The following is a 13,024-nucleotide window of genomic DNA, read 5'->3' as shown; positions in this document are numbered from 1 at the left end:
GGCGCTGAGCACCTCGAGTTGCAACACCGAGAGCATGCAGAAATCAAGCACAGGCAGCGGAAAGAGCGTGCGGCAAACCAGTCCCACCCACCCCCTCCCTCAACAACTATCTGTCCCACCTGTGACAGAGTCTGTGGCTCTCGTATTGGACTGTTGAGCCACCAAAGAACTCACTTCAGGAGTAGAAGCAAGTCTTCCTTGATTCCGAGGGACTGCCTATGATGATGGTGAACTTTGCACTCTGTGACCTCTGGGAGGGTTACTGACCCTCCTGCCAGTGGAAACAGTTTCTCCCAATGACTCTGTCAAAACCCTTTATAATTAGCAACTTTCTGAAGGGAGTTGGATAAATACTTGAAGAGGAAAGATTTTTCAGGGCTATGGGGAAAGAGCAGGGAGTGGGACTAATTGGAGAGCTCTTTCAAAGAGACAGCACTGTCACGATGGGCCGATCACCCTCCTGTGCTGCAAGATACCATGACTATGAAACAGGCACAGCAGGTTCAAGGGTCAACACTTGCATCAATATGTTAAACGCTCGGATCGGGTCCAACCACTGCCGAGCAGCCCATCAGTAAAGCAAGCCGCACGTTAAACAATGCAGCCCAAACCGTAAACAAGTCAGAGGGTGCACACGCACACTGTGCAGTGTCCCCTACCCCGGGTTACACTGCCTCTGGAGGGCTGTGTCTGTTTCTGATCACCGAGACCCAAGGGAAGCACTGGACACAGTGCAGAGAAAGAGCCAACCAGGCCCATCCCCTCGTGCCACGAGGTACGAGGAAAGACAGCAGAACCCTTCAGCTTGGTCCCGCTCACCCATCACCCCTGTGCTCGCTGACCTACATCGGCTCCCGGTTAAGCAATGCCTCGATTTCAAAATTCTCATCCTTGTTATCAAATCCCTCCATGGCCTCGCCCCTCCCTATCTCTGTAATCTCCTCCAGCCCCACAACCCCTCGAGATGTCTGCACTCCTCTAATTCTGCCCTCCTGAGCATCCCTAATTATAATCGCTCGACCATCGGGGGCCGTGCCTTCTGTTGTCTGGGCCCCAAGCTCTGGAACTCCCTCCATAAACCTCTCAGCCTCTCTTTCCTGCTTCAAGACGCTCCTTAAAACCGAACTCTTTGACCCAGCTTTTGGTCACCTGCGCTCATTTCTACTTTGTGGCTTGGTGTCTAATATTTGTCTCATAATACTCCTGTGAAGCACCTTGGGACCTTTCACTGCGTTAAAGGCGCTATATAAATACAAGATGTTGTTGGTAACGAGGTAAGTGAGACGCGCTCTTTAAGAGTTGTGTAAAAACAAGGGCCTGGAATTTGCGGCCAGCGGTGAAGCAAAGGCTCTCGCTCACCGCTGGCCCCGAAGAAAGCTGCCCACCAAGATCCCACCATCTGTGTGACGAGAGGTTTGCCGTTTTCGAGGTGCCAGTGATTCCAGCGCTCTGTAGTGGAGATTCAGGTCCCAAGCTCAAACTCTGGCTCGACTCCCCACAGCCGCTCCCGCTGACACTCGGTACACAAGGAGACCGAGCCCTCACCTTTCTGTACGGTGTAGCCTGGGGGTCGCATGTACAGACACAGGCCCCCGTCCACAGTCAGTCAATGGAAGGATGCTGTTGGCCATCCGGTACACCTCATTCCGGGCAGCTTTAGTCGTCTTGTAGCCCCTCTTCTCCGCCCAGGCTGTAAGGTGACAAAGGACAGACGGTGTACGTCAGAAAGGCATCAATTCTCAGCCCAGGTCCAGCCTGGAGCTCGGTATTAATACAAGACGCAAGGCCCAAAAAAGTTTTTCAGCTCACAGATTATTTAACAATAACTAGTAAACAGCCTCTTCTCCCCTTTGTCCCAGCCCACAATTCCCCGACTGCTGATCTCACCGTCCAGTTACCTTCACAGATGTCCCAGGCCGTGAACCTGGTCTCGGCCTGCTCCCCGGGCCTGTCCTCCTCCACGTCAGGGGGCTTGAGCTTCAGCAGCTTCTGCACGGGGATCCTCGCGGCCAGGTAACCGACGGAGGTGTAAGGCTCCTGGATCTGTGCGATGGGGTAAATCCCGGCCAGAATCTAGAGCGAGAGGGAGGCAAAACGGCAATCTTCAGAAACGGGACGTGACTCAGTGAGGTGGGAGGTGAATGGTCTGCCCATTTAGTGGTCAGCCGTGGCTCAGTGGGTCACACTCTGGTCTCAGAGTCCGAAGGTCATAGGATTATATCGGATACACGGCACAGAAACAGGCCATTCGGCCCAACCAGTCCATGCCGGTGTTTATGCTCCACTCGAGCCTCCTCCGTCTTTCCTCATCTAACTCTATCACCATAACCCTCTATTCACTTCTCCCTCATATGTTGTTCCAGACGCCCCTTAAATGTATCGATACTATTCACTTCAACCACTCCCTGTGGTAGTGAGTTCCACATTCTCACCACTCTCTGGGTAAAGAATTTTCTGCTGAATTCCCGATTGGATTTCTTGGTGCCCATCTTATATCGATGGCCCCTAGTTATGTTCTACCCCACAAGTGAAACATTCTCTGGATCCACTCTATCAAAAACTTTCATAATTTTAAAGACCTCTATTAGGTCACCCCTCAGCCGACTTTTTTTCATGAGAAAAGAGACCCAGCCTGTTCATCCTTTCCTGATATGTATACCCTCGCATTTCTGGTATCATCCTTGTAAATCTTCTCTGCACCCTCTCCAGTGCCTCTATATCCTTTGTATAATATGGCAACCAGTGCACAGTACTCTAAGTGTGGTCCAACCAAGGTTCGATACAGGTTTAACATAACTAAAGGTCGTGGGTTCAAGTCTCACTGCAGAGACTTGAGCACAAAATCTAGGCTGACACTTCCATGCAGTGCTGAGGGAGTGCTGCACTGTCGGAGGTGGTGTCTTTTGGATGAGACGTTAAACCGAGGCCCCGTCTGCTCTCTCCAGTGGATGTAAAAGATCCCATGTCACTACTTTAGAAGAGCAGGGGAGTTATCCCCGGTGTCCTGGCCAATATTTATCCCTCAATCAACATCACAAAAACAGATTATCTGGTCACTATCACAGTGCTGTCTGTGGGAGCTTGCTGTGCCGTGTTTCCCACATTACAACAGTGACTACACTCTAAAAGTACTTTCTTTGACTGTGGCGCACTTTGGGACGTCCTGAGGTTGTCAAAGGCGCTATATAAATGCAAGTCTTTCTTTTCTTTTACCGCAGTGGCTCAGTAAGTCAGTGCCCAGCCTGAGGTGGTACACACACACACACACACACACACACACACACACCACGATGACCCAGCTTCAATCCACGGTCTGTGCTGAGTTAGTTAGCCTCAGGCAGAGTGTCAGTAGGGGAGCGACATTTAGCCTCAGTGCCCCAGGGTGGGAGACCGAAAGGAACGAGCCCGGCTTGCTGCTCCTGACTGCCACCTAGTGACCCCCGTTAGAAACATGCCTGTGTGTGGAGAAAAGAGGAGGGACGAGGATGGAGACGTGCCAGGAAGCAGGAACAGTTTAACATTATTTTAAACTTTAAACAAGTTGAGCGATGGGGTTTCTGCAGCACTGCCATCTGGTGGTAGCCAAGTGCACTGTTTTCTCGGCAAGGAAAACACGGGCTCCTTAAAGACAAGGGAGGGAGCTGCTGGTTTCCAGCGGTTACCACCCACTGCATCGACCACGTTAAAAGCCCAATGCTCCGGTTGTGCCAACTCACCCACACAACCCACGGTGAGGATGCCATCCTTGTACAGTTGGTCCACCGGTGCGCACATCTCCACGGCAGAATCCGTCTGATGCTCCACCAGGACAGCATCACCTTCGTCCTCCTCGTCGGTCAGGTCCTCGTGGTGAGTGTTTGCCGCGTCACGCTCCATCTTCTCCTTCCAACTGCTCAGGTCCACGAGCAAGAGACAGAAAAGCAGTTAGCCGCTTCGAGAAGGAAGGAAGGAACGAGGGCTGGAATCCCAAGGGCTGGAAGTTCTGCTGCAGTTATATAAAGCTCTGGTCAGACCCCACCTGGAGTAACTGCGTTCAGTTCTGGGCTCCGCGCCTCAGGAAGGATATATTGGCCTTGGAGGGGGTGCCGCCCGGATTCACCAGAATGTTACCGGGAGCTCAAAGGGTTAAATTACGAGGGCAGGTTGCACAGACTAGGCTTGTATTCCCTCAAGTATAGAAGATTGAGGGGGGATCTAACTGAGGGGTTTAAGATCATTAAAAGATTTGATAGTGCAGATCGAGATAAACTATTTCCCCGAGTGGGCGGGGAGTCCAGAACAAGGGGCATCACCTGCAAATGAGAGCGAGGTTTGTTCAGGGGTGATGTCAGGAAGCACTTCTTCACACAAAGGGCAGTGGGAATCTGGAACTCTCTCCCCCAAAAAGCTGTTGAGGCTGGGGCTCAATTGCAAGTTTCTAAACTGGGATTGATAGATTTTTGTTTGGCAAACAGGGATGTGGAACCAAGGCGGGTAAATGGAGCTAAGATACAGATGAGCCATAATTTAACTGAATGGTGGAACAGGCTTGAGGGGCTGAATGGCCCCCTCCTGTCCTCATGTTCCCAGCCTCTATTTTAATCGAGGGTTTGATCGAGTAAATAGGGAGACACTGTTTCCTGTGGCAGGAGGGTCAGTAACCAGAGGTCACCGATTTAAGGCAATGGGCAAAACATCCAGAGGGGCGATGGGGAGAGTTTATTTTTATTCTATGTTTAAATCTGGAATGTACCGGCTGAAAGGTTGGATGAAGCAGATTTAACTTTCAAAGGGGATTGGATAAATACGTGAAAAGGACAAAAATTGCGGGGCTGGGGGGGAGGAGCAGTGGGGGAGTGGGACTAATTGGACTGGAAAACTTTAACTATGAGGAAAGATTGGAGAGGCTGGGGTTACTTTCCTCGCAACAGAGGAGGCCGAGGGGAGATTTAATTGTATAAAATTCTGAGGGGCCCGAGATAGAGTGGATGGGAAAGACCTATTTCCCTCAGCAGAGGGGTCAATAACCAGGGGACATAGATTGAATGTAGTTGGTAGAAGGATTAGAGGGAGATGAGGAACCATTTCTTCACCCAGAGGGTGGTGAGGGTCTGGAACTCACTGCCTGAAAGGGTGGTAGAGGCAGAAACCCTCACCACATTTAAAAGCTCCTTGGATGTGCTCTTAAAGTGCCGTAACCTGCAGGGCTACGGACCTGGAGCTGGAAGGTGGGGTTAGGCTGGGTAGCTGTTGGTCGGCCGGCGTGGACACGATGGTGGGAATGGCCTCCTTCTGTGCTGTGGTTCTGTGAGGCGGGCGAGGGCTTGTGTTGGTGGTGCTGATGTAGTGCGGGTTCCTGTCAGCAGGTGTCACTGCGAGAGCCACCCAGAGAACAGCAGAATCCGGGAGAGGCAGAACGCAGCAGGAACAGGAGCTGGGAAACAGCCGTCAGGTTTTTATACAGCACCTCTCTCTCACCTTGGATTGGGCCCAAAGGGGGAGGGAGAGCACCGAGCAGGAGTCGCAACGCTCCGGGGGCGAGACACGAGAAGACAGCAGTGGTCTTTAACAGGAGATTTTTGAAGGGAATCAATCTTTCTATTTTTGAATCATTCTCGGGATGTGCCGGAATTGGAAAGGCCTCATTACTGCTCTTTCCCAGTGGCCCCGGACACACACAGGTAGCAAGTGGTTTAGGGAGAGAGTTCCCAAGTCCAGGGGCGCAGTGACCGCTTCAGAGGGTTGTCACATACACTAGTCAGTCCCAACTTCAACTGAAGCTGAGCCCAGAGTTACTGAACTCAGCCAGCACTGCACTCGGGACATCCAAGTGACCCCCGCAGGGGCGCATTAACCACGGGGCGGATGGGGCTGCAGCCCCAGGCCCAACAAAGAACATTCACGTACAGGAAGTCTCGCAATGTTATCTTGTAAAGTATCTGCAGGGTATACACTTGTTTATACAGGTTAGATTCACTTGTTTATACCGGTATACAGAAGGACCTATATACACTGATGGACCCACATACACAACACAATATGTACTCGCCTGTTTTATTTCACATCTTATTGAGAGAAATTTACATATATGTACAGGAATCTAGTATTGCAATGTTACCAGAACCAGAATAAATACCTACTTGATACAGAATATCTGCTTTCATTGTTGAATATACTGGCCTATGTTTCCATACTCAGAATCAGAATCATAAACGTAATGTAATGAACATGAACAAACATAACTATCGGCCCATTTGGATCAGTTTGCCCCAGGCCCATCAGGCCCTTAATCTGACCCTGGACCTCTGCACTCCAAGTGACCTCTGCACTCCAAGTGACCTCTGCACTCTAAGTGGATGGGGGGAGGGGCCGGCTGGGGAAAATCGGCTGGATTCCATTTAAAAAGTGCTTGGATGAACACTTGAAGTGCTGTAACCTGCAGGGTTACAGACCTAGAACTGGAAAGTGGGATTGGACTGGATAACCTCTTGTTGGCTGGTACAGATACGATGGTAAGTACTTCAGGGAATCGAATACGGCCAAGGTGATCTCCTGGACTAGTTTCGATCGCCTGGATGGGTCAGAGAGGAATTTTCTCAGATTTTTTTCCCCAGTTGGGTTGGGTTTTTATCTGTTTTTTGCCTCTCCCAGGAGATCGCACTGCTCCAGTTGGGGTGGAGTGTAGAATGTTTCAGTGTAAGGGGTGTCACAGTTGTGTGGGGCGGACTGGTTGGGCTGGGTGCTCTTTACCTTTCCGCCATTGTTCATTGTTCATCGGTTTATATTTAACCTTCAGGGCTGCTGACCGAGGGCCATGTGACTCTTTGTCGGCCGGCAGGGACACGATGGGCCGAAATGGCCTCCTTCTGCGCTGTAAATTTCTATCTTTCTATGGGCTAGACATTCCACTAAGATTTTTATCACCCAAAAAATTGACAATGTTTCCGGCCTGAGTGATTTTGTATTTTTCAGGATCGCTGGAATATCGCCCATTTTTTTGACCGCTACTTTTGGCTTTTTATTTTGGGCGATAGCCTTAGCGATGTGGAATGGGTCTTAGCGATGTATTCAGTCGTGTAAGGCTGGTGTCCATAGCAACGGCTGTTCTGAGCAAGCGATTTTTTTTGCAAAGAAGATTCGGGGGGTCAGGGGTCATCTGCCCATGCTCAGAAGACAAAGGGAGGGAGAAAGAGTGTTTGTGGTGGAGAGGAGCTTGTGTGAAGGAAGGAGGTTGAAGGATTTGTGATTTGTAAAGTTAAAGAGAGTTATCGTGAGAAAAATAGCAAAAATTGAGATGGAGATGTGGCACGAAGACTGGGGAGAGAGTGCAGGAAGTTGCAGGGAGAAGGAGGGCTAAACCCTTCTCTGATGAGGCAAACGATGCTTTGGTGAATGAAGTGGAGACGTGGTGGGGCCAATTAACCCGGGGTGGGTGTGGGACACCTCCACCCCGGACGTATGAGAAGATATGGGGCAAGATGGTCGATGTGGTGTCCTCGGTGTCCCACGATAGGTGGGAATTGCACCAGTGCCACAAGAGGTGGAACAGCCCGGTTGTATCCACAAGAGTAAGTATTAAATAGATTTTAAATTGTAATGATCCACTGAATATGTAAATCTGCCGGATTGTAATGAAGCTGGGTTTTCTGGTGTAGATTCCCTGCTAAGATTTGGACTGGGGTCAGAACGTGCGCCCTTTCAGTCTAATTTTGGCACCGTCTCCTTTTGTGTTACGTTGGTGGATGGGGCACGACTGAGCACTGAGGGGTCTGGTCACCTTTACCCAGACTGTGTCAGTCTCTCCGGCTGCTGTCACTTACACAGTGACCCAGCCTGGACTGGGGGAGAGCTGTCCTGGCTCACTGTCTGCCCTGGGACACTTTGGGACATTAGCTCCGGTCACACGGAGGTCTCCGAGCACAGCCCATGGACACGGTGCCCCCTCCCATTACACTCCTGTCATTGCCGAGCTCACCAGCGGTCCTGATTCCCCCCCACCCCCCGGGGGTCCTCCATCGAGTGAAATAAACCACCTACCTCCCCTCAGGTGCCGAATGGCACGGCCCGTGGATGGGCCCTTCCTGGAGATGGTACGCGAGGTGTTTGGTGTCAAGCATTAGTTACTAAACACGATGTTATTAAATATTTTCTCTAAACGTAGATGTTATAACCATGCATCCATTGTGAATACAAACCGTATTAGCATATAATGTTAGAATCTTTTGTCTTTCTGTAATAGGACCTAGTCAGTTAGTTTATGCCATGCTCTTGTCACGTTTGCAGAGGAAGATTTCAAAAATCAATTGGAGCAGAGGCGCACCGGAGGAGGCCCTGCAGAAATAAACACCCTGACGGACTTGGAGGAACGTGCTGCAGCACGAGTGGGCAGCCACAGTCGCTCTGCCACCCGTGGTGGTGCAGATCCTGTTGTACCACGTGAGTAATGTGTAAAGCAGCGGTAAACCAGTGGTAATTCAAAGTCCTGTAACGGCATTTCATTATAATATATGAATGATGGCATGTTCTGCATGCAGCTTCTGTACTACTCTCAGGTTCACAACATAAGAACAGAAGAAATAGGAGCAGGAGTCGGCCATTTGGCCCCTCGAGCCTGCTCCACCATTCAATAAGATCATGGCTGATCTGATCATGGACTCAGCTCCATTTCCCTGCCCGCTCCCCATAACCCTTTACTCCCTTATCGCTGAAAAATGTGTCTATCTCCACCTTAAATATATTCAATGACCCAGCCTCCACAGGGGCAGAGAATTCCATAGATGTACAACCCTATGATGTAATCATATGTAACGTCTCTCGTTCACATTTATTGCAGTAGTGTTGCTCCACCTACATATGTCAGCACAGAGCAAGCATTCTCATGTCTACCCTTCTGTTCTAATAACCTCAATTATGTTTTGTCGGTCCCCAGACTCCCGAGGTGCAAAGGGAGGCCCCTCCATGAATGCCTGTGCATCACCACGGGTCATCACCGCGGGTCATCACCGCGGGTCATCACCGTGGGTCATCATTGTCTTCACCGGCCATCACCGCGGGTCATCACCACGGGTCATCACCGCGGGTCATCACCATGGGTCATCACCGCGGGTCATCACCGCGAGTCATCACCGCGGGACATCACCACGGGACATCACCGCGGGTCATCACCGCGGGTCATCACCACAGGTCATCACCATGGGTCATCACCATGGGACATCACCGCGGGTCATCACCGCGGGTCATCACCGCGGGTCATCACCACAGGTCATCACCACGGGTCATCACCACAGGTCATCACCACAGGTCATGACCGTGGGTCATCACTGCGGGCCATCACCGCGAGTGCAGAGGAGACTACTGAGGAGGAGGAGGAAGATGACCAATTGTCATCTGTTGTAGCTGCGGCCATGTCTTCATCGACGGATGAAGTAGTGGGGCCAAGCGGCTTGCAGCAGGCCACTCCAAGGTGTACAGTGCCCACGCTGACCCCACGGAGGTTGCGTCGGCGAGGTAGGCACGCGCTGCGACGGGCAGATCCTAACGGGGACATGGTCGCACTGTCAAGGGCGAGCATCAACATCGGTCGAGAGCTCCTCCAGGCGATTGGTGGGTTGACCGGAAACATTGCCACAATGTCTGCACGAATAACGGAGAGCATGGAGCGGATAGTGGTGGCAATGGGCCGAACGACTGACACCGTCCATGCCTTGTGGTATGTGATAGTGTCGGGAGATGGCACTGCACCCCAAGGTGCCGTCCCAACAACCACCAGCACAGATGCGAGTCAGGACGAAGAACTTCCTTCTGACGTTTCTCCCGAAACATCTTCTCCTCCAGCCACTGAGGAGCTTCTGCCAACATCACCCCCCCGCCTCCCGACCCCCCCCCTCCCTCCACACCACAGCAGCAGGCCCTTAGGTCCCCTGCTGCACGACGTATTGGTCCCGTTACTCGGGAGGGGGCACCCTGTCCATGGGCTGTATATTGGTAGATCTTGTTAAAAATAATTTTTTGTTAAATGTTCACTGTTATTGTTGTGTTAAAAATATTGTTGAATGTTCGGGGTGAGGGTCAGTGTGCAGCCTGGTGTCAGTGGTTGGTTTCTCAATGGTCCTTCCCACTGAGCTGTGGAAAACAACGGCAACTGGAATTCAATGTGGGTAAGTGTGAGGTTATCCACTTTGGGCCCAAGAAAGTTAAATCGAGGGGTCTCTAAATGGTGAGAAACTCGGGACTGTAGAGGAGCAAGAGATTGGGGAGGCCAAGTACACATCATTTAAAGCTAGTAGACAGCAACAAAAAGCAATCACAAAGATCAGTGGAATGTAGTCCTTTATCTCAGGGTGCTGGAATACAAAGGTTAGAAGTTGTGCTTCAGTACAGAGCCTTGATCAGACCCCACCTGGAGTGCTGCGTTCAGTCTTGTGCACCGTACCTCCTGGGCCTGGCCAAGGTGGTCATTAACTGGTCCAGGCAGCTGGCAGTCGAGGGGGTCGCTCAGCCCGACTGCCGGCCTCTCTTCCGTGGTTACATTCGAGCCAGGGTGTCCCTGGAGATGGAGCACGCGGTGTCCACCGGTACGCTCACGGCCTTCTGCAAGAGGTGGGCGCCGGAGGGACTGGAGTGCATCATTTCAACAGGGAACAGAATTTTAATTTGATTTGATTCAACAAAGGTTCCCTTTAATCTTTAATTGTTAATTTATGATTTTTGGTGCCCTCAAAAAAAAGAGGGGCATTGATTGAAAGTTGCTTTTAAAATAGTTGTGCATCGTACCTCAGCAAGGATATATTGGCCTGTGTTAGTGGGGAAAGTGGGAGTTGTTGCAGAGGGGAGGCGAGAGGGAGCTGGAGTTGGGGGGAGTGGAGCTGGAGTTGGGGGAGGGGTGGGGGAGAGCTGGAGTTGGGGGAGGGGGGGAGATTTTGTGTTGGGGGGAGATCTTATGTTGGGGGGAGATCTTGTGTTGGGGGGAGATCTTGTGTTGGGGAGCGGGTGAATGAGCCGGTGTTGGGGGAGGGGTGGGGGGGAAGCTGGTGTGGGGAGGGGGAGAGAGTTTGTTCTGGGACTGTTGTGCATTTCAAATCAGATTGAGAGACTCCCCTGAGCTGAACAGACCCATGGCCCTGCGGCTAAGAACGAAGGAGAAAACCGCCCCAAACATCCGCTCACACTGGGTCTCGCTCGGTCCATGCAGAGTGGGTTGTTCCACAATGCACTTGGCAGATAATTGTGGTGGATCCGGTTGTAAGGGACACACACCGGGACCTGCACAATTGGAGAGAGGGGGATACAGTCATTCGGGGTTTAATGGGGGCAGTCACCAGCTGTAGGAAGCACACACCAACATCTGCACGGATAACGGTGGCTGCTCAGACCAACATCTGCACGGATAAAGAGAGGGGCTTTAGGGATTCGATAGTTCCAGGTCTGTCCAAGCGCTCCTGTAGCACGGCCGTGCCCGGACACCACCAGCTGCAGTGAGAATTGAGCACAAGAATGTGTTTCCAGCAGTTAGGAGGCTGCCTTCTTCCCCCCACCCGATGTACCCTCCTCCCCGGGAATTCAGCAAGACTCCGCCCAGTCCGCCCACCTCTCACTTTCAGATTGCCCGGGCCTGAAATATGACCAGAGGTGGCTCCAAACTTCAAATCTGGGCCAACATGTGGAGCAACATAACGGCACATCCCCCAAAACCTCACATTAAATCAATAAACTGTAATAAAAAGCACATCAATGTATGGAGGGTGGTGCAATTAAATAGTTTAACAAATCCAGGATAATTATCAGTTTCTGACATATTCACATCACCTGCAAAACATTTGAGATTAGAGCAATTATTTCTACGCCTTCAGAGCCTGTTTCCTGGCTCCATACAACATTAATAACGTGAGAGGCAGGAGCAAGAAGCACTGCCCCTCCAGCCTCGCTCCGCCACTCGATGGGATCGCGGCCTCCACTTCCCCTCCCCTCTCCCGCCCGCTCCTGCCCGCTCCCCACAATCCTCGAACTTCCCCTGCCGTACAAAAACCTGTCCAATCGCGCGCGTGTGTGTGCGGCGACAGCCCACGAGGTTTGCAGGATAAACAAACGTCTGACCCAGAGAAGGGGCACCGATGGAACGGTGAGCGCCCAGCGCGCGGATTACATTTCCAACTGCTGCCATCGTTTGTACAGTTTCATTTTTTTAATACATAAGAACATAAGAATTAGGAACAGGAGTAGGCCATCTAGCCCCTCGAGCCTGCTCCGCCATTCAACAAGATCATGGCTGACCTGGCCGTGGACTCAGCTCCACTTACCCGCCCGCTCCCCGTAACCCTTAATTTCCTTATTGGTTAAAAATCTATCTATCTGTGATTTGAATACATTCAATAAGCTAGACTCAACTGCTTCCTTGGGCAGAGAATTCCACAGATTTACAACCCTCTGGGAGAAGAAATTCCTTCTCAACTCGGTTTTAAATTGGCTCCCCCGTATTTTGAGGCTGTGCCCCCTAGTTCTAGTCTCCCCGACCAGTGGAAACAACCTCTCTGCCTCTATCTTGTCTATCCCTTTCATTATTTTAAAAGTTTCTGTAAGATCACCCCTCATCCTTCTGAACTCCAACGAGTAAAGACCCAGTCTACTCAATCTATCATCATAAGGTAACCCCCTCATCTCTGGAATCAGCCTAGTGAATCGTCTCTGTACCCCGTCCAAAGCTAGTACATCCTTCCTTAAGTAAGGTGACCAAAACTGCATGCAGTACTCCAGGTGCGGCCTCACCAATACCCTATACAGTTGCAGAAGGACCTTCCTGCTTTTGTACTCCATCCCTCTCGCAATGAAGGCCAACATTCCATTCGCCTTCCTGATTACCTGCTGCACCTGCAAACTAACCTTTTGGGATTCATGCACAAGGACCCCCAGGTCCCTCTGCACCACAGCATGTTGTAATTTCTCCCCATTCAAATAATATTCCCTTTTACTATTTTTTTTCCAAGGTGGATGACCTCACATTTTCCGACATTGTATTCCATCTGCCAAACCTTAGCCCATTCGCTTAACC

The 13,024-nt window shown here is 51.1% G+C and overlaps 1 protein-coding gene across 1 annotated transcript; it reads right to left on the bottom strand.

Moving 5' to 3' along the window:
- Nucleotides 1-1,541: 1,541 nt before the first annotated feature.
- LOC139230136 (guanine nucleotide-binding protein-like 1) lies at nucleotides 1,542-3,913 on the bottom strand. The gene is made up of 3 exons (XM_070861979.1): nucleotides 3,717-3,913; nucleotides 1,899-2,073; nucleotides 1,542-1,690 (listed from the first exon to the last, which is right to left on the bottom strand). The coding sequence occupies exons 1-3, from the start codon at nucleotides 3,813-3,815 to the stop codon at nucleotides 1,542-1,544; spliced, it is 423 nt and encodes a 140-aa protein (XP_070718080.1). The 5' UTR covers nucleotides 3,816-3,913.
- Nucleotides 3,914-13,024: the final 9,111 nt, after the last annotated feature.

This window comes from Pristiophorus japonicus, chromosome 19 (assembly GCF_044704955.1).
Source record: "Pristiophorus japonicus isolate sPriJap1 chromosome 19, sPriJap1.hap1, whole genome shotgun sequence".
NCBI classification, from domain to species: Eukaryota; Metazoa; Chordata; class Chondrichthyes; family Pristiophoridae; genus Pristiophorus; species Pristiophorus japonicus.
This window is presented reverse-complemented; position numbering and strand designations above follow the sequence as displayed.

Coding starts and splice junctions, on each gene's coding strand:
- LOC139230136 (XM_070861979.1), bottom strand. CDS start 3,815: ATGCTGTCCTGGTGGAGCATCAGACGGATTCTGCCGTGGAGATGTGCG. Junction 2,074..3,716: donor CCTCACCGTGGGTTGTGTGG/GTGAGTTGGCAC, acceptor CTCTCGCTCTAG/ATTCTGGCCGGGATTTACCC. Junction 1,691..1,898: donor GGCCTGGGACATCTGTGAAG/GTAACTGGACGG, acceptor GTCACCTTACAG/CCTGGGCGGAGAAGAGGGGC.